Source organism: Pyrus communis, chromosome 4 (assembly GCF_963583255.1).
Source record: "Pyrus communis chromosome 4, drPyrComm1.1, whole genome shotgun sequence".
Lineage (NCBI taxonomy): Eukaryota > Viridiplantae > Streptophyta > Magnoliopsida > Rosales > Rosaceae > Pyrus > Pyrus communis.
In genome coordinates, this window is record NC_084806.1 from 14,612,587 (window position 1) to 14,634,865 (window position 22,279).

Consider the following 22,279-nt stretch of genomic DNA (forward strand, 5'->3'; position numbering starts at 1 on the left):
GCTTAATTAAGCGTGAGAGCTGTAATCAAATTTTGGCTTGGGATAAACGAAACTGTACTAGTAGAAAAGAGTTTCTTTAAATAACCTGGGCAACCTTTGTATGAAGTATGCCCCTCTGTTGTTTGTCCCCCTGTACAAATAATAACAACGGCCAACCTAATCATGTGTAAACAAGAAACATATAATACTAGCTAACAACCAGGAAACTAAAAAATCTTTTGGTAGATCTAGGTTACAACAAGATACTAACAACTAGGAAACTTACACACTATAAGGAACTAGGTGACTTGCTATCACTACCAGATGAGGTGTGAATAACAATTTTCTCCCCCTCCATCCGACCACCTTTCTTCATCCCTCATTAAACCAAATATACACTTTCTTTATATTTTTAATCAAAAAAATAGAAAACTTAAAACCAAAATCGAAATAAATATCATATCAGCACCTGCACTTGGTCACTCAATTTGTAAGTGTAGTATTTTTGGTTAGACGTAGTGGACTTCAACAAACCCTAAAGAAAGCAAATCTCAGAGAGATATGGAAAGGGAATTTTTATGGGGATAGGATGATACTCTTTTTTCAGGTACACTATATACGACCTACGATACTCGATAGTCTTCTTTACAATGGTTTCTTTCATGCTAAGTATATAACAAATGCCTACCCATCATCTTCAATCGTGACCATTTGTAGCCTGGGTTTGAGCTGTATTATTAATTCTTCGAATTTGTTCTCATGCTGAGCAACTCTTTTTTTCCTTTGAAGTTGGTTTTACCAGTACTATAGTACTTGTGCTTGGTACAACTCCAAGGACAATTTCTTTCAGTTGTCGTATCAGCTGTGATATTCTTTCGACTTTCTGCTCAAATTGCGATTCCAAATATATTTGTTCTAGCTTCATCTTAAATATTAAGATAAGACTTTCATTAAAACAAAGATTCTGTGCTTATGTTATCAGCTTGAAAACAATGTTCTACTTTCTTTTGTTGCGTGTGAGTGTCGTCGGACATTCTACAATGTAGTATGTTCTTTTGTAGTGCCTGAATTGTCATTTCCGTAATCTGCCTTTCACAAAGGAGACCACCAAATTAAAATCTAGATTGTGGTCGGAAATTCTGCTTTTCGTTAGGGTTTGAAGATTGAGATTATTTTTCGTACTTTTCAAGCACCTCTTGAACTTTTCTAGCGAAGTGCAAAGAACAAAAAAAAAAATTATTTATTTTTTTGTCAAAACAAAATAACAATGGTATACGGTAGCGAAACTTTGAAATTTCATATTGACTTGTAGGAGACAAAAGGAGAGTCGCTATTACTGGAGTACAATAAGAAAATATGACTTGAGTGCAAAACATCATATGTATAAACAAATACTTTTAATTACTTGAGTTACAAAATTTATTAATACCAGCTCATGTATTTTTTTCTATGTGTAAATTGAGTATTTCAAAATGTTTTTTTCCATACTCAAATCAACATTTAACAAATGATTAACATGATAAACGAGATTATGTGTCCTAGATTAAAAATCATGTGGTCATAATTTTTAAAGCACATATCCTATGGCTGAGAATGAATTCCAAATTAATGGGAGGAGGGACTTTGCATGAGTCTATAAGTAAGTTGGGCCATTCTTTATGTTGCCAATCAATTTTATTGTGGAACCTCAACTTTCTTTATAGTATTGGTTTTATGGTGGAACCTCAACTTTCTTTACGGTATCAAAGTAGGTTGTCTAACGTGTGAAGCCCAACGACAGCATGTGCTCCACAGCCCCGTTTGTGTTGTCCACGCATTAGGTTTGAAAGTTCTCCGCGCGTAAGGGTGCGTTTTGAGAATGAATTCCGCATTAATGGGAGGAGGGACCTCGCATAGGCATATACTAAGTTGGGATACTCCCTGTATTGCCAATCAGTTTTATGGTGGAACCTTAACTTTCTTTATGGTGGCTCATGTGTGCAAATTCGACACACATGAGGGTGCGTATGAGGATATGAAGGTAAAAGAGTCACACATCGGTGAAAAGGAGAAACCTTGCAAAGGTTTGTAAGAGATTGGTTACTCTCCATTAGGGTTGGAATAAAATACCGAAAAAACCGAAACCGGAAACTGACCAAAATCAAACCGAACTGACAATATCGAAAATTCAATACTCGAAACCGAATCGAAAAGTTCGACGAGATTCTGTATGAATTTGTGTTTATTTAGTAAGACCAAACTAAACCAAAATATATATAATATTAATTTTTAGTATATAATAGTAATTAATAGCCGTCGGATTTGGTTGAGATTTAATCTCAACTATTCAATCAAAATTAACCTCGTTCTGTCTCTCTCTTTTGACTCCTCCATCTAACCTTGAATCTCAAATCTCCGATCTCTCCTCCTCCCCGATCTCTTTCTCTCTCTTCTCACTCTTCTTCACAAATACAGTGCGTTCTTTCTTTCCATTGCAGAAAACCCTCGATCATCATCTCACTTTCTCTTTTTAGAAACCAATGAAAACCCTTGGGGCTAAAACCACAGAAACCAGAAGGCAAAACCAATAGAAGATACTAGAGGACGTGTGTTAAAAATTGATCCCACATTGATGGGAGGATGGACTTTCCATGGGCTTATAAGTAAGTTGGGATACTCCCCATAATGCCAATTTTTTTTTTTTTTTTAAACAAACGATATTATCTACACTAAAGTGGAGGGTAGTGTCCACAAAAAATGCTGAATTTTAGGAGGTGTCCATAAAAAGTTTTTGAACATAGAAGGTATTTGACCACACATTGGTGACAAACTAATCTCCTTATCATGTAGTCTTAGTACCACATGAAGTGGTAATGTACTTTTGACGCCCGAGTCAAATTGTACATCAAAAGACAGTCAATGTTCCAAAGAATGTACTTTTTATAAGAATAGTAGGAACTTCATCGCTAGTCTATATTTGGGACAGTTTCATATTCTGACTTTTTTTTAATATCTTTTTATGATCAAGTGGTTTATTAATATCTTTCTAATACTGGAAGAGATTTGAATTTTGAATGTTCGTCACCGACTTAACCATAGAAATATTCAGTGAGGAGTAAGGTCTACCAAGCTAATGATGGAACATGTAATGATCATCAATAAACAATTATGTAATGTTAAGTGATTACTAAAATATCAAACCTTTTACCACAAATGATAGAAGATTTGCTAAAGTATGGCTAAATAACAGATAACTATATATAGAAGGGAAACGTGCTCAACAAAGACATCCAAAAACAAAAACAAAACCACAACTCAATTTCACTTTCATTTATTCTTCTCCTCTTCATAATCAAGGAGGTCTTCCAACACCTTGTTATCCAAGTACTCAATCTCAAACACTTGCCTACTTCCCTGTCCGGCAGATGAACTTCCACCCGGTGCAGCAGCAGAAGATGATGAAGTGGAAGAAGAAGAAGAAAGTGCCGAGAATCTAGGAGGATAAGGATGAGAGCCCATAACTTGAGCATAATATTCATTTGGAAAATTTAGTGTGGCAAGATGACCCCTTAAATTAAAGGCAGCCTTATCATAAGCCCTTGCAGCTTCCTCAGCGGTGTCAAATGTACCAAGCCACAGACGAGCACCCTGCTTAGAAGGGTCTCTTATCTCAGAAGCAAACTTCCCCCACGGCCTTCTTCGGACCCCACGGTAACGTACTTCTTCGCTTCCCTTCTCTTCCTTTCCTTGCTTCTCTTGATCCTTTCCTCTGCGAGGGTTTTCCATATTTTCTAGCTTGATTTAACGTACCTTTTCTTTATGGTCTCAAATTTGGTGGCATTGTATGTGTCCCGTTTAGGTATTTATAGGTACTATAAATGGGGTCATATGACATTTGGTACTGTTGTATTTGCGAGTCCACATGAACGTGGATTGACCAAGCATAATCGACGTTTCTTATTATCATATAGGGTTAATAATGGCAGTGTAAAAATTCTATTCTTCAACTCCTTCTATGATGAATTTCAAAAAGGGTTTGTAAATCTCTTTTCTTGGATAGGCATTTTTTTTTTTTTTTTCAGATGGGGTTCTAGCTTTTCGTGTTCATATTATGTGAGAATAATAACTTATATATGTTGGTTGTTAATACTTTTTTTCACCGGACTAATGAACTACTATATATTGTCAATTTACACAGAATAGTGGGGATTGATTCCCAAATCGCAAAGATTGAAGGAATTGGACCAACAGAATATGAATGCGTAAGTCATTTCATCCTAATGATTAAGAATGTTGCAAGAGTAATATTATTTATTCACACAATATTCACACACGTTGACATACTCATTAATACTGATGAACCTCACGTACAATGGTAGAGCCTAAAATTTAATAGTGAGAATGTGAGGACAAAGTTCTACATCGGTGAGAGACCAAACCATGCAAGGGCTTATAAGAGGTTGGGTTACTTCCTATATTGCCAATTAGATTATGGTGGAACCTCAACTTTCTTCATGGTAATATAGCAGATTGGCTCACTTGTGAAGCTTAAGGGCCACACGTGCTCCACGTCACCGTTTTTGTGTTGTCCATGTGTTAGGCTTGAAAATTCGTCAAATGTGAGAGGGCGTGTGAGAATGTGAGGACAAAGTCCCACATCTTTGACAAACCAAACCATGCAAGGGCTTATAAGAGGTTGAGCTACTCCCCATATTGCCAATTAATTTTATGGTGGAACCTCAACTTTCTTCATTATCAAGTCTTTTAGAGCATCTCCAGTGGAGTCCCTATATAGGGACAACCACTGTATAAAATGAGTATTAAACAAATATAGGGACAAAATGAATCTCCAATGGATCGGAAAGTGAGTCCCTAAAGTATAGGAACTCGCCGGATACTTGTTGTACGTACCCACATATAGAGACTCTGTAGGGACTGAAATGGTGGACCAAATAGGACAATTTAAGTGGAAAAGCAGACGTGGTCCCAGTTACATGACATGACATTGTCTTTTTTTCTTTCCTTTTCAACTGTTTAAAATGGAGGTCCAGATTGATTCTTGCTTTTCAATTTTTTTTTTTTTTTACCATTGAAAGATCAACGGTTCCAATTAAATAACCGTTTCAATTTAGGTTACTCTCTCATGTTGGTTTTCAAAGTCTTTTGTTTTCTCTTTTCATAACAACCCCGTTGAAATATTAATATTTTCAAATTGGGTTACTCTTTCATTTTGTTCCCTCATCATTCCTATAAATACCAAATTATCTAACTAAAACTTACCACCCCTTCATCTCCTATACTTAGTTCACTCATTCTAGTTACTTTTTGTGAAGAAAAAAATATTAATGTCAGAATTTGACTTTTTTTTGGTTAAAATGTTCACAAAAATATTTTACAATAACGTAATGTTAACATAAACAAAAAATATGCACCTAATCAAATTATCACATAAAATTGTAAAAACCTCAAATTTAGGGATTCTACTATAAGGACTCTCTCAGTGGAGGCAATGTTCCTTTCAGGACACAAAGATTCCCTTTTAAGTCCTTAAATGAGTACTCAAAGATGGTGGTAAGAGTCGCTAAATAGGAACTCCCATTAAAAATTCTCTTTGCTATTTGTGTATGATAAAACCTCAACTTTCTTTATTATCAAGGCTATTTGTTATTTGTGTTCAGATCTAACCGCAATTTAAGCATACTTGTTTGGCAGAATTCCATGGGCAGCTATATATTGTTCCTTTGCAGTACCTCCTTTACTTTATGCTTTGATAATGGAAAGGGTTTGGGTATTTGAGATTTTTCAGATCATACCAATCTATTTAGATTATTTTTTAACGGATAAGTTATATATGAACTTTTAATAAATCGCTTAACCGACATAGAAGTAACCAATGAAATTTGCAGACCACGTACACACACCATATATATATATATATATATATATATATATAGAACGTGATCCCTCCAAGTTCTAATAATATTCGTAAATGATAATTAAAAGGTTGCTTACAATCCTTGAAAGTTATCGTACACTTCTTTTTTCTTGTATCAGTTTAAGTACTAATTAGGACGCATGATTAATGTTTTGTAAGTATGGATAACAGCTCCCAAAAATAACAGTGATGAAGAACAACCGACTTTCAGTATTCATAATCAATAAAAGGAATAAGAAACTGTCCTTCATTAATGCAAAAAATCTCTTCTTCTTAGTTTTTTTTTGGGGGGAGAGGGAGGGAAAGCAAAAAAATTTCTTTTGAAATCTTAGAAATCAAATAATTTACAATAGGTATACAAAACAGAAAAGAAAAAAAAAAAAAAGAAATTAAAATAGGGAATTGTTATTTGCATCTTTTTAAATAATTTACAGTAGAAAGTTTCTTTCGAGCTACCAATTCAAGAAGAGAAAAAAATAATAATAAAAGAACCGGATAGAGATTCCTGAATCATGGTGGAATTCAATTCTCATTTTATTTGTCTTTCTTGTTTCTATTACGGCTGCTCTTTGTTTTTTGTTTTTGTGATCACTGATTGATTACGTCCTTAAAGCGGCGGACATAACCTACGAACCGTCCCCGCTCGGAAAGTCTATCCCTCAAGCTAGCTCCTCATTGCAAATGTGGTGTTTTGTTATTTATACTTTTAAATTTAATATTTGACATAATTTACTTGTTATAATATGATCCAGCCCTTTCAATTATTACATCTTTGTTTCTAATTTTTTTTAAAGAATCAACTATAAAAGAAGATTCCTTTAGAAAAAGTAGTGAACCTTATACGTGAATGATCATATTATATGTTAGTATAACAAAACTGTTTACAGTCATGGTTGCTTCTCTTTAAAATATGATGAAAGGCGATAAATGTCAAATGTATCTGTCTATTTCTAAATTTTTTATGTCTAATTTTGAGGAAAATAATTATTCCGCTTGTGATGATTCTGTAATAAAAGAACAATTCGGCGAAAGGAAATAAAGAATGGCTTCAAGGGATGTTTTTCTTCTTTTGTTTTGTTATTTAACTTGCAGTTTTCAGGTTGGTGAGGTCATGCATGTTAAGGTTGTGGTCTTGTAGACCACCCTTAATGTGATTATATATAAACATTTTTTGCCTGACTGACCACCCTTTGAGTACCATGGTTCAAAGCTGCACACGTTAGGCCATACGATACAACTGGGGAGTATGATGTGCTCAATGAGATCAATATTTTTGTTGTTTTTAAACTCCTAAGTGCACAAGCTTTAGAAAATGGTCTAATCGTCAAATCTAATCCTTTGACATTTCCCATGCTAAAGAAGTTCCTCACCAACTCCCAATCTAATATCAGTTGAAAAAATTAAAAGAAAATAAAAATAAAAAAGCTCATAAAGAAATTGGCTTGGAAGAAAATTGGAAACTGTGAGGTTAGAATATATTAGAGAATGTATAACAAATGGCTTCAGTTTTGCCCCTTTTTTTTTTTTTTTTTTTTTTAAATAGCTAACTAATTAAATATATGCATGTTTGTGTGATAACTTAGCAAGGAGTAGAATCGTACTAGGGTTTCTTTGATCAGTGAAAATTAAGATGCATACTCCTACATGATGAAAAAGTTATTTTCATATCATATGGCTTTATGGGCATCTAGGCCTTTATACAAAGAGACGCGGAAAAACCGTGTGAACCATATTCTTATGTAGCAAAAGCAGTTTAGGAACCTGAATCTCTCAAGTGAAGGTTAAGAGGATAAAATCAACCTTGATAATGGTAAGGTATCATAATATGAAGTTGCAAGTTGAGTTTGCATAGGATGCTCTCTCTGTAATACATTTTCTGCTTGCATGGGGCCATCAATTATTGATGAGATGCTTGTTTATCATGTGAAAGTTGTACAGTGAACACACAAGTGGAGCTAGGTAACAAAATTTGAAGCCCAGGTCAAATTCCTAATTAAAATAAGTGTTTTAAGTTATATATACAACATAGCAAGCCATGTACGTTGGCATCATAATGGGAGGAGCGATATATATCTCAGGCCCAAATAGTTGACCTAGGTACATTTCTTAATGTTTAATGATGAGATGACACAAAATGAAATCATTATGAAAAAATGACTGATTTTCAAGTGAAAAAAAAAAAATTAGGATATATACTAACCCTTTTAATATGGAGGTCAAACTGAATTTACATATTTGTTGAGATAGGTAAAATAACGGTATAATGGGTTTTTTTTTTTTCGTGTTGTGACAAACATGTAATTAACTGAATTACATAAGACACTATTTATAGAAAATTAACTCTAATTCTTAATAGGCAAAGAATCCAAATTCTTAACCTACAAGAAAACTCTAATATGTAAAATACCCTAAAAATATAAATAATATGATAAACCTAAAACATTAATGTTTTCCAACACTTTAGTTGCAAGAATTTATTCTTACAACGGGAGTAGTAATGTTCTCAAATGCAGTGATTGAGCAAGTTTTGTTCGTTGTAAAAGAAACCCTGCTGGCTCGAGAAGTAGCTCTGTTTCTCAGTTGTCAGGCTTCACACTTATTTTGGCCTTCATAGAGGTTTAGTAAATTCTTTTGTGAATCCTTTTGTTTGTTAATTATCAAGCGTGATCGTTGCCTTATGCCAACAAAAAGACATATTGTATTTAGAATAGATTAAATGCATATTGAATAATTGCACCACAAGTAATAAAACTTCTTTATAAAGGAACGTGCCAATGTTTGGCTCACGTTTGGTTCTTTTTAATGCCTTACCTATTAAGGACTTTAACTATTTCTCAATAGTAGACTAGAAACTACTGATATAGGGTTAAATATAAACTGGTTATATTCAAGCACGCCACTTTAGTCATTCACAACATAAAGTTAAGACAGTAAGCGATAAAAAAAATAGTAAATAATTGAAATTGATATTAATATTGTTGAATATCACTAAACAAAGAAAGTTCATACATACATACATAAACTTAGAACAATAGATAGAACTCTTATCAGATTAGATATGAGACTAGGTCTGGCAATTTCTGACATGACCCGTTAACCCGACATGACACGACACAAAATTAACAGGTTATTAGGCCGACACGATAATGAATCAGGGTAACCCGATAAACACTTGTTAAGATAACAAGTTGGTCCGAGTATACACGTGGATGGTTATACACGATAAGAAAAATATTAATTTGTTAATTTTATACCCCCTAAGAATACTATATATCATATATTTATATATATAATATTATATACTATAATTATATATATAATTAAATTTGGAAAAAATGAGGTAATATATTTCTATATGGTATAGTATTATTGTTTTATTTCTTTTTATAATTATTTTTGTAAACTTCTCATAATTTGAATGGTTTATAATGTTTGGTTTTTCTATACTTAGTTTATACAGAAAAGAGTTCTAATATGAAAAACCTTACTAAAAACATCATCAACATAACTCTTGAAGGCAATAGATAAAGCCAAAGTTCCAATACAATTTCCCCATGGTGATCAATGAAAATTGAAGAATTTTGTAATAGGAATAACATGCAAGCTTTGAGTTTTATTGGCAAGGTTTTAACTTTTGAGAAAGGCTTCACAACTTTGAAAAGAAAAACTCATTCATTTTGCATACCCTTGTACATTTGATATTTTGTAGTAGACTAGTAGTGTATTGGTGCTCTTTTTATTAAGATCTTATTTTGGAGTGTAGATGTAGTACTTAACGACAAATGTGTTTTTATGTTTTGAAGTAATATTTATGTGGCAATGTGGTATGTGCAAATTTAAGGAAAAAAATTATTTTTTTTAACGGGTCATAATGGGTCAGATTATTTTACCTATTCAGTAAAGTGACTTGACATGTTAACGACCCGTTAAGATAATGAGTGTAACACGACATGACCCGTTAAGATAACATGTGTTACACGAATATGATACGAAACACGACAAACACGACCGGTTTGCCAGGCCTATATGAGACCATCAGATTGGGTTAAAGATGCTTCCTTGTAAAGGGTTACAACCAAAGAGACTAACTATCTTATGGTTGGTAAATTGATACAACGTAAAAGAGATAATAGCAGAGCAAATTCTAATTGGTCTTAGAATCCAATGGAAGGTTTCCTAAATATCTATGATCTTGGTTTCAAATGGTCTTTTGATAAGGCAAAAGAAATGAAACAAGTAAAGACAGAGAACTTTTAGTTCGAAAACTTGTAATCTGTTTTGTTGATTGATTTGAGTGTCACTTGCTCTGAGTCATTCACTTGAATTTATAGGTCGTTTATTCTTCCTTCTTTGACCAAGCACTGTGTAGCTACTTGGAGCCGACCTGGTTGGTAATTACATTCCAGAAAATAATTCTTTGGAGGGATTGTAATCCCAAACTATATGGGTGGTTACCCAAAACTAACTTAACCAAGACAATTATTTTGTTAATGAGGGAAGTTAAGAAGATTCTCTCAAAGTAGGGCTTTTCACGTACTCTCCGTCACCTTAATTATGTTTTTGGTATAATATTTTATAATGTTTGAATGAAAATTTGTGCAAAAAATATAAGATGACAGAGAATCCATAAAGATTCTCACTTGTAGGAAAGTCTTTTTAGCATTTTCCCTTGTTAATTTCTCAGATCCTCTATGCTGATGAGTTGGCCTCTGGCATCTTTGACGTACAAGTCAAAGGCCAATTTGGGTCCAAGTGGATTTCGTAAAGGAACAAGGCCAGACAAGCTTTGCCTCTACAATTCTCACTCGTTGGACCTTTACTCAGGCCCAATATTTATTTCTAGTGTAATCAAGTTTTCCAAACCCTAATTAACCCAAGGTGTTAATTTACCTATTTAGATTTCAAAAAATGGGTTATGCATCCCAGCAAATACGTGCACTTGCAGACTGTCCAGATAATGCACTCGTGAGGTGGCGATATTATCCTTGATCACAACCTAATTGATTTATCAACTAGTTAATCAATTAAGATGATCGCAAACGAGTACAACAATTATTCAATGTTTTATTACTCAATAATAATCATCACAAAAAAGAAGAAAAAGCTCAAGTAGTCAATAACCAAAATATAGATGCATTGAGCCTAGCCACAAAAAACCCAATGTTTCACTTATGTAAGAGAACCCAAGGAAAAGTTGTTTTCAAGGCTAAAGGAATGATGCATCTTTCCTTCTTGTGAAATGAATTACATGTAACAGGAATTATCGATATCATGATTTTTCAAATTAATAATACAGAATATATAAATTTTTTATTGTTGTATTTATCTAAAAAGGTGTTTAAAGTAAAGGTGTTGAGTGAGAACTTACTACGGTATTTCCCGGGACCCATGTGACCTAACAACTTATTACCTGAGCACCAACATTTGACTTGGTTAAGGTATAAGATTGGAAATATTCTGTAATCAATAACTTTGTCATCTTTTAAAGCACAACCAATACTAATATTATAATCCTCAATTAGTTTGATAAAGTTTGTACTGATTCATGTATCGGCGACATCTACCGCACAAATCCCATGTACCGGTTACATCTGTTATACTGAAATGATGGGAAAACTTCATCTTGGCTGGCATTTGGTGATGATATCAAACTTATCTTTTGTTCGTTTTCATCTACATAGGTAGTTTGAAGAATAAACACTTAGTATGCATAAAACAAACCAAGTAATTTCAAGGAGCACTCGGAGAACCTTGTAGAAAATAGAGAAGTAAATTTTCAAAAAGATCTGTTGCAGAGCAAATTCACCATCTATTAACGGGCGATCAGCCATATTCAGTGATGATTTTATGTTAAAATAGAAACAATTTAGAAAAAGATCAAACTTATTGATTGATATTGTTTGAAATGAATGAAGATAAAAGAGGAAATGTACTCTCATACTAACAGACTACAACCATCTTGTAACAATAGGTTGCTGCATTCTTAATGTTAAATAAATTAACTATTTGTTATTCGGAAACTAAGATGATTGTTATTATTTGTTGTTAGGGGAAAATTCAAATGCAATATTTTTACCTTCTTCGTATGCAACTTTGTAACTCTTTTCTTGTTGTTTTGTGTTTATTACCCTATTCACTGATGGTGATAATAAACTTATATTATTCACTACCCAATCTCTTCTACAACTATTATTTTCTCAATTTTCTTCATCTTTTTATTGTTACTTATTGGCCAAATAAGGGTGTTCGTGTGGTGGAGCTTTGGACTCTTCATTGTGCGCAGATAGGTTTGAGTCACACAACGATTTAGTTGGGCTATTGTATTCTGGATAAGACAAATTAAGGGAAATACTGCTGCACCGGTTCATGGAAGTTGTCAAATTGCAGTGGGCTTGAACTCCTTAAAGAGAGCGAGATACTCGTGCTTCAGCCTAATTGTCAACGTTCTTCTTAAGGAGATTTAAGCAATTTTAAGGAGATTCAATTCATGAAGCCTGCACCTAAGAAGCCATTCGACAATATTAGACATCTCAACAAGTCATTATGTTTCAAGGCAACTCATTCCAAGAGGTGGAGGGGGAAAGTCCTTTTTCTATCTCAATCTTTTCAAAGTTGCCTGTGCTCTCATCGACAAAAATCCAAACAAAGAGAGCATGGAGTACATGAATGAAGATGAGCTCCATGACCATGAAGAAAAGTTTAAAGTCCAAGAATATGAAAAAGATGAGTACAAATGCGGATATTATTTTTTAAAATTTCTACATGCTTCTTAGAAGAATGTCATAATTTCCTTCTAATTTACTCAAGACAATACATATATATAAACCAACTTTATGAAATTATAACATTGTATATAATTTTCTCAAGGCAAGAATATGTATGTATGTATGTATGTATGTATGTATGTATTTTATATATATACACATATATACATATGTATATATATATAAACCAACTTTATGAAATTATAACAATGTGACATGTTATATTATAAAAAAACAATTATATATGCATTGAAATTATATACAATGAATAATGTGATGACAACATAAACATGTGAATAGGAAAATCCGGCTTTTGGTTTGAAGATTTAATCAATAACTAACGACGGCATTCCAATACATAGCTAGTAATTATTCATGTTCTCTAGCTGTTTATTTTAAACAATTGCTTAATAGTATCCTAATATTCAAGGCATTCAAGGTATATCTTGGTATCAATTAAGGTTTTCTTAATAATATCCTATTGAATTAAATTGGTCATGCGGCTTCACAAATGCGAATAAGTTATCATAGAGATGGGTAGGTTGGATACATATTTTGGGAGGTGAGATTTGAACTTAGTTACACAAAGAGAAACACATTGTTTTAGCCAATCTCTCTACTCTCAAATTTATGATTAAGCAAAATCATATTAAGTTTGAAGTATTCGCACTCTGCTAATATCCTATATGCATAAATATAATTGACTTTTAATAATGAAATAAAAAGTATAAGATAATGACAAAAATGTCATACTCCAAAGGTGCTAAATGACATGCAGAAGTACGTAGTTGTTACGATTCACCTCTATCATACTAAGAGTACAATTATTAACAATGAAATTCATTTTCTTGTTCATGAGAAAAAGGAGCCCTCACTAAATATAATTTTCTGGTTTCATCTCTGAACTGTGTCTTAAAATAATCTTTCACCCTTTTTATTTCTACATAATCATAACCTACTAACCTTAAACATCCAACATGATCTTGGGTTTTGGATAACATTCTTGAGGATTTATAATCACATATATAGTTAGGTGAATTAATTTTTATTGTAGTAACTAGGGGGCGCAGTCGTGAGCTTGAAGATGTTTGAAATGCTAAGTTGATGCAAAGTGCACGGGTGGGTGGGGCATATGATAATTGCAAGTTAGATATGAAAAATATATGAATCGACCATGTACGATGAATCTGTATGCATCATTTCTGGCCTAACTGGCTAGTCAAAATAATGGTGATGAATTGGCCGTTTGGAATCACCTCTATTTTGGTTCAATTTCATTAGAAGAAAAAAAAAACAGTTCATTTTATATACTTTAAACAAAAATTAAATGGAGAAAGAATAAGTGAGATTAGCTCTTGGACAATGGTCGTGTGCTAGGCACATACCCTCCGAAGGGGTGAGGGCCATTACACTTAGACCTGGTTTGGTACTGAGGTGATTCTGAAAAAAGCTGCTATCAAAAAAAGCTGGGAGCTGTTTTTGTGTTTGGTAAACACTCAGCTTCAGCTTTTTTTCACAGTTTTGGATGAAAAAAAGCCAAAAACAAGAAGCTGCAAAACCTAGCTTTGAAAAACTGGCTTTTTTTCACATCTGTTTTACATAAAAGTTTACCAAACACTCTACTACTGCTTTTTTTTTTTTCAAAAGTACTTTTACAAAAAAGTTTACCAAACACTCTGCTACTTTATTTCACAGCTGCTTATTCTCACAGCACAGCAGAAGCAACTTTTTTTCAAAGCACAGCAATACCAAACCAGCCCTTAGAAACCCCCCGCATGTCCCTCCTCCACATTTTATTGATGATATAAAAGAGGGGAGAGGAAGGGGGAAATAGGCCAAGACCCGCAAAGATAAAATGATCAACGAAAATGGTAATAAGGACACAATATAATGTCACGAGTATAGGCAGAGGCTACAAATTTGCAATTGTAGACCACCACTTATTAAGCATATATAACTATTTGCAACTTGATTTCCTTCTCGATAAATATGTGTACAAATAAATCACATTTGATGAAGTTGCCACAAACAGTTCTTTCAATCCACCATAAGATACAAACAGACTGCTTGTGGAGCCTTGAAAAGATAATGAATAACCAAGATGAAATCTGTTTCAATCCAAATGCTTCCAATCTCTTTTCCAAGTTATTCGCACAGCCTCAATAGAAGCAAAAATTTCTGCAACAACTGAAGTTACAAATTCTGTGTGTTTAGGGAGTGATAAAAATAGTGACAGGGAGTGATAAAAATAGTATCTGGGGGCCACCACAATTAGCAAACAAGTCTAACATTTAAGCACATATGAAAAATAAAAACAGATAATTAATTTTTTTTTATTGTTTCGTTTCAGTATTCGTCATATATATGCATTTAGAACAAAGAAAATTGAAGTTGAAGATGGAATAGAAATGACCTAGCAGCTTCCTTTATGGTTTCCTCCTTTTTATTTTTTTCTTTTTTTTTTCGTTCTTATACTTTTCTATTCGTTACCTCTCTTCTAGTTTTTCTATTGATATCTTTATGTAAGATTTGGCTTATTTATTTATTTTAATAGTGGTGGGGCTGTAGACAAGAAAATTGATGGAGGGGTACAATTAACTACAAGGGAACAGTGTTCTCTTCCCTTTTGAACATAGGTTAAGATGTGAGCTATGACTTGGTATAATAATATTCATGCATATATAGATTATTGCAGTTGGCCATTGTAGTGTGCCATTTCGTTGCACTAAAATTTGAACATCTTTTCCGACAGATTAAAATATTAAATAATATTTATGCTTAATTTAAAATTAAAAAAGAAATAAATATGCCAAGTGGGAGTAGTCTTGCTTGACCCGTGATTCGGGCACTAATTGTAACATGCACCCTTGTCCCCCTTACAAGAGAAAATGAAGGAATGGCAGCAAAAGTCTTTAATTTTCATGAAATTATTTGGACCAAAATTTACTAGCACACATCTCCATATTATCACTGTGTTAAATTCAATATAGTTTAAATGGAAAAACCAAATTTATATTCGTGTTATAGGTTATAAGCAAATAGCAAATTTTTGTGGAAAATATTTGTCAATGCAAATTTCCGTCGTCTTTAGTCTTGACGAAAATGCATCTGCAAAATAATTAACACCTCTGATCAAGGACCTAAGCCTCACGCGCCCACGAGGTGGGAGGGGCGTTAGGCCAATGGATCTCCGATGCCTAAGTCAGTTTCTATGAGAGAGTAAAATGTTTAGGGATTTTTTAGGTAGCAAAAGCTTCTGAAATTTGGTAGAATATGGGGTATTTAGAGGGGATAGGGCCGGCCATAGTGTTAGGGTTTTACCCTACACGTGGCGGCATCCTGTTGGCCAAGATTTATGGAGAAATATTCTCAAGATATTAAATAGGAAATAATATCTTGAGATAATAGAGTAATTATCCCTAGTTGATTTAAATTGGGATCACTTACTTGATTGGAGTCAATCTTCAATTGGGAATGTATTAAAGATAGTATTTGAGTAATTAATCCTTATCTTTAATACTTTGACTTTTCCTTGCCAAGGGCAGGTGAGCTGTAAGCAGTCGTATTCAGCTGTTGGGACTTTCAAAGGTGTGAGCTGCGTGTGGGTGCATCTAAGAAGCTTGCCCATTTATTGAGGGCAATCTTGTCTTTCTTGGGCAAAATTTCACATGTCGCCTCTACAATATTTGGATTATTTTAGGCACCACAATATTTACCTTGTGTACGTGATAAAGACATTAGAAAAGAATGATCCTAAAATGGCATTTTCCTAGAAGTTCCATATGCATGAAATATGTCAAAGATGCATGCTCTTCTACTGCAGAGTTGTCTCTTTCGTGCACTAGTATCCAGTTCACTAGTATCCATTCTTTCTGGAGGACTTTCAAAGTTGATCAAAGTATCTTAGTTTTGATGACTTTGAAATGAAGAGTTTCAAGGGGGCATGTATCTATAGCTTTCAAGCATCAATTTTTCAATGCCGACTTGATCAATTAGTTTTTGTACATTTAGGATAACATTTTTGGTTGTGTATATCCAAATCAGAGAACTATTCGCAACGAAAATTAACCCTAGTAAATTTGGAGGTTCATACAAATTAAGGTCTCTTTCATTCGGGTGGAGGTTTACGTCCAGATAGCAGCAAAGTAGGATTTTTGGCTAATCATTTCACATGAATCCCGATGTTATACAAAGAGAGAGACGTAAAGAAAATGCAAAGTGACACCAATCTACCTAATGAAAGATTAGTCCCTATTGCCTTTACAAGTTTTTTAGCTATTTTGTTTTTAATTTTTTTCGTGCTTTCAAAAGGTTATGATTTTGATTTTACTTGTTGCATCAAAATCAAATAAAAATATATAAGTTGTGTGTGCGAGTCTTTTGCATACGTTTAATGAAGTCCGAACAATATAAATGCAAATGAACATAAATTTAGAAACATAAATAAAACCACTTTCGTACTGAAGGTGAAATTTTACTTAGGGTTTTTTTATTAACACCACACATATTGTTAACCCACATAAAAGTTTATTGTTAAGTGGCTTATATATATACCTAACATAAAATGACCATTTAGGCCTAATAAAATTTTAAAGAGGGAAATTATATTCTAAATACACCCTAAGTTAAATTAGATGTGTATTCTAAGATTGTATTTCTTCAAGATCTCAAAGTCACCCACATCCTTCACTGTATAACAAAACCCTAATCACTAGAAGCACAAAATGTTGATGGAAAAAGATTATTTTTCATCCTCGTTCCGCAGATCTTCAATTTTCTTGATTCTTTGATAAGAGAAAGTTTGGAATTGGAAAAAGGAAAAGGAAACTGGTTAGTTTAACGCCAGCAATACATTATTTACTTTGCAGGTGCAACCTAGAAGAACAAACTGATATAACACCGAATAGTTGTGCATGTGAATTCATATATATTCGGACAGAAAAGGAACAATACAATGTTATCAAAGAAAAGATTGGCAGAAGGTATGGCTATTTAACATCAATACAATATTTACTATAACTAATGAAAAATTTCACAAGAACTACTAAATTATGAAATGATTGCCCACTGAACTAATTTTTTGTAGTTAGGGCTTGATTGTCTATCTATGAGTGCATTTGTGCTGTGATTATCATTTATTTACCTTCGTAATTGGTACTTAAGCCCAGTTTGGTATTGTTTTTTTTTTTTCCACCAAAAATTGCTTAGCTTTAAAGTTACACAGTAAAAAAATGTTTGGCAAAAATAAAATATACTGCTTATTTTAAAAGCAATGGTCTTTAGACAACAGGTTTTAAAAGCAGTCTGTAGGTTGCTTTTAAAAGCCACTTTAATAAAAAACGGAGTTGTTCCCTTAGAATATTTTTAATTCCTATAATAAGCTCATTAATTTTAAACAATGATATTATTTATCCTTCTAGACACTGTTTTTACATTGTTTTTCATACTCACAACACTTTTAACAATACAATTTATCAAACGCTCATCTATTTTATTTTGCAGCTGATTATTCTTAAAGTACAGCAGAAGGAATTTATTAAAAAAGTACAGCAACCCCGAACTAGCCTTTAGTAACATCCAATAATCATGTTAGCATAATATTGTAGAATGTCTTTTTATTACATACACACGTCCAAAATTAATAGACCCAAAACCTAAGAAAAAAGACAATCACATATACTCCAATTTTATGAGTGTCTATTATATAATTATACGGGATTTATTTATTTATTTGTTTACTTTAATCCTTGAAAAAGATTGAAATTTAATAAAAATCCGGTTACATATTGATTATAGTTCCGGCCCGGGCCCCCATCACATTCCGGGTTCGACTCCACCAACTTAAGAAAATTGACCAATGAAGAGATAACAAAGTCGTTTGGTAACTTTTTTCATCTTAATTTACGTTTATGAACATAATATCCTAATATTAAAATAAACGAAAACAAAAAGTTAAAACACAATTCCGAAGCATGTATAGTTTAATCTTCTTCTATAACATGAGTAAATTTGAGATCAATAGAGTCAAAAAAACGTTTGGTCAAGTTTATTTGCAAATCTAAGCCACGACAACCTTGACTTTTTTTTCAAACCCCATTTCCTCGAACACTCGCAAATGGAAAAGAGAAAACGACCTCTTTCTTCCCAAATAAACTTTGGGCTCCAAGCAAGTGTCATTAGACTTTTGATTTCTTTAAACCCTAATCCGATGACTACGATACAAAATATTTAAAAACTTTAGTAACGCCTTTGAATGCACAAATACATGGACAATCCAACGGTGTCCCTTGAAGTGGTTAGAAGGAAAAACATACCATCCATTAGACCTAGCAATTCTTAAGACGACTCGATAATTCGACACAATACGACACGAAATTAATAGGTATTCGGGTCGACACGATAAGAAATCGGGTCATTATCGAGTAACCCGATAAGCACTTGTTAAGATAACGGGTTGGTTCGGGTATACACGTGGGTAACACGTTACACAATAAGCAAAATATTAATTTAAATATTTTATAACCCTAAAAAAAATACTATAATAATTATCTCTACTAATTAATAAAACACTAATTGTTAACCAAAACCCTATGAAATTACCAGTTTAACCCTCTAATTAAAATAGAACATGAATAAGAAATATGGGGTAGAAATGTAATTTCACACAACCAAATTTTGCTTTTTTTTCTTTTCAAAACCTCATCTATATGTAATCCTAACATATCTCTAATTATAAAAAAAAATAAAAAATAAATAAAAATAAAAAATAAAAACTTCCCATTCCCACGTTCTCTATCACTCCATTCCTCTCTCCTTCTATTTCAAAAAATAAAATAAAATAAAATAAAATAAAATTTCTCACACACTTTGTGTGTGCCCATATACTAGTATACATTAATTTAACAATTTTATACCCCTAAAAACTATAATTATATGTGTGTGTGTGTATATATATATATAAAATTAAATTTAAAAAAATTGTTGACCATTGGATCGGCTAAGATTTAATCTCAGCTGTCCATTGTGCATTAGGTTGGAGGCTAATATATTTTTATATGGTATAGTACTATTGTTTTATTTCTTTTCATAATTATTTTGGTAAACTTCTCATAATTTGAATGGTTTTTAATGTTTGGTTTTTCTATACTTAGTTTATGCGGAAGAGAGTTTTGACGTGGAAAACTTTACTGAAAACATAATCAACATAACTCTTGAAGGCAATAGATCAAATCAAAGTTCCAATACAATTTCCTCATGATGATTGATGAAAATTGAGGATTTTGTAAAATGAATAACATGCAAGCTTTGAGTTCCATTGGCAAGGTTTAAACTTTTTAGAAAGGCTTCACAACCTTGAAAACAAAAACTCTCATTTTGCATAGCCTTGCACATTTAATATTTTGTAATAGACTAGAAGTGTATGAATGTTTTTTTTATTAGGCTCTTATTTTCGAGTGTAGATGTAATACTTACACGAAAAATGTGTTTCAATGTTTTGAAGTAATATTTATGTAGCAATGTGTTATGTGCAAATTTAAGGAAAAAAAAAAAATTCTTAACAAGTCTGGTCGTTTTACCAGTGGGGTAAAGTGATCCGACCTGTTAAGGTCCTGTTAAAATAACGGATGTGATACGACACGATCTATTAAGATAATAAGTGTTATACGAAAACGATACGAACACGACAGACACGATTTGTTTGCCATACCTACCATCCATCCACAATATGTACGATCTCCAACGGCCATTCAAATACCAATGGATTTATCTGTCAAAAGAATCAGCATGCTGACACGTGGACAAGATCCTAAGCGACGAAGAACAGAAGCTGATGTCACTACATATTTCTCTCTGACTTGGCCGCCATGCTTCAATTGACCCATGTGCTCAAATTCATCCCAACTTATGTGGCATCCCACAATCATACAATAATACAAAAAACTAATAAAATATAGCCACCACATCTATTTTAATGTGTATCTATCTGGATGATTTTACCATTTCACCCTCGTAATTTTACCCCGTCCTTATTGTCATTTTAACCTGGGACCCTATTGGCCTCTATTGGTCCACATTGGTCCTCTGGGACCCATTGGAATTGGGTATATATAATGGAAGAGGATGCAAATCTTTAGCAAACCAACATGCACATACACAAACAGAGAGTGATCCAAGCAGGAAACAAAGACACCACAACTCTTCAAATGAATTACTCGATTTTTGATCCCCCAAACTCCAATTTGTCACCAGAATCTTCATTTGGATCATCATTTTCTTGGGATGATGGTCTTAAATTTGGCAACAATTCATTACCTTTCAATGAAAATGATTCAGAAGAAATGCTTCTCTATGGTCTAATTTCGGAGGCCACTCAAGAAATAACGTCAAGTGTTTCTGTTTCTGCAAACCCAATTAAGGAAGAGGAGGTGAGCTCCGCATTCGAAGAAGAAAACCTGAAGGAGGAAAAGTCCTATAGAGGAGTTCGGAGGCGGCCGTGGGGCAAGTTTGCTGCAGAAATAAGAGACTCCACTAGACATGGCATAAGGGTGTGGCTAGGCACATTTGACAGTGCCGAAGCTGCAGCTCTTGCCTATGATCAAGCTGCCTTTTCCATGAGAGGCTCTACGGCAATTCTCAATTTCCCAGTAGAGAGAGTCCGCGAATCGCTTAGGGAGATCAATTATGGTACCTCGGATTTGGAAGGGTGTTCGCCGGTGATGGCGCTTAAGCGAAAGCACTCGATGAGAAGGAAAACTGGGTTCAAGAAAAGTAAAGTTGACAGAGATGTGAGGATAGAGAATGTGGTGGTGTTTGAAGATCTGGGAGTAGATTACTTGGAAGAATTGTTAAATTCAACCGAGAATACAAGTACCAGTGCCACTCCTAATTGGTGAACCAAAACAGCAAATTCATCTTTATTGAATTCTTCTTTTGTCTGTTTGTTCTTTTTTCTGTAATCAATCTCTTTGTAATTGTATGAACAATGGCTCCAATCTTTTGTTTTTGCCGTGAAGTTCGTGGAAAGATAAAGGTGTTACGTTTTAATGTGTCCTTGTTTAATCTGTGGGGCTCAAATCAATTAGTTGAACCTTGAGGTGACTGTTTCTTTGGAATTTGATTAGGTCAACTAGTAGGGCTAAGTGACTCATAAAATGACATTGCCTCATGCACGCCTGCAGCACTACTCGAGTGACATGCATGGATGGGATTAATTGAACCATCAAAGTTAAATCACTCTAATACTATATTTTTCAATCATCAAATCTTCTGACCATTTTATTTCAGTTATACACAAAAATTCCTAATGCACATTCCTTCAACAACCATCTTTTGTATTGGCCTAGTTTTGCAAGCCCAAGAGATTCTTATATCTTTGTACTTGGGCGTGGCGGCCCAATGCATTGCTTCAAGCATGTTCAAGAAGTTTACTTTCCTCAGCAAGCTAGAAACTGATATTTGCTTTACAAAATGCAATATATAGGTGTGTATGTATATATATATATATATATATATAGGAGGCTTTTAAGGAGAAGGACACCTAATTTTTTTTATTTTTATAAAAATGGGAATTAATTGTGGGGCCCACATCACATCAAACTGTAACGATCCGAATCGTTTATTT

At 33.5% G+C, this 22,279-nt stretch overlaps 2 protein-coding genes across 2 annotated transcripts; one reads left to right on the forward strand and one right to left on the reverse strand.

Moving 5' to 3' along the window:
• Positions 1–3,285: 3,285 nt before the first annotated feature.
• Positions 3,286–3,744, reverse strand: LOC137730499 (ethylene-responsive transcription factor ERF098-like). Its single transcript, XM_068469487.1, has one exon. It carries the CDS (start codon positions 3,742–3,744, stop codon positions 3,286–3,288), a length of 459 nt encoding a protein of 152 aa, XP_068325588.1.
• A 16,939-nt stretch (positions 3,745–20,683) lies between these two features.
• LOC137732950 (ethylene-responsive transcription factor 1B-like) lies at positions 20,684–22,018 on the forward strand. The gene has a single exon (XM_068472184.1). It carries the CDS (start codon positions 20,802–20,804, stop codon positions 21,549–21,551), a length of 750 nt encoding a protein of 249 aa, XP_068328285.1. The 5' UTR covers positions 20,684–20,801; the 3' UTR covers positions 21,552–22,018.
• The last annotated feature ends 261 nt before the right edge of the window (positions 22,019–22,279 follow it).

What these genes read in the sequence shown, in the direction of transcription:
- LOC137730499 (XM_068469487.1), bottom strand. Translation starts at nt 3,744, where the DNA reads ATGGAAAACCCTCGCAGAGGAAAGGATCAAGAGAAGCAAGGAAAGGAA.
- LOC137732950 (XM_068472184.1), top strand. Translation starts at nt 20,802, where the DNA reads ATGCACATACACAAACAGAGAGTGATCCAAGCAGGAAACAAAGACACC.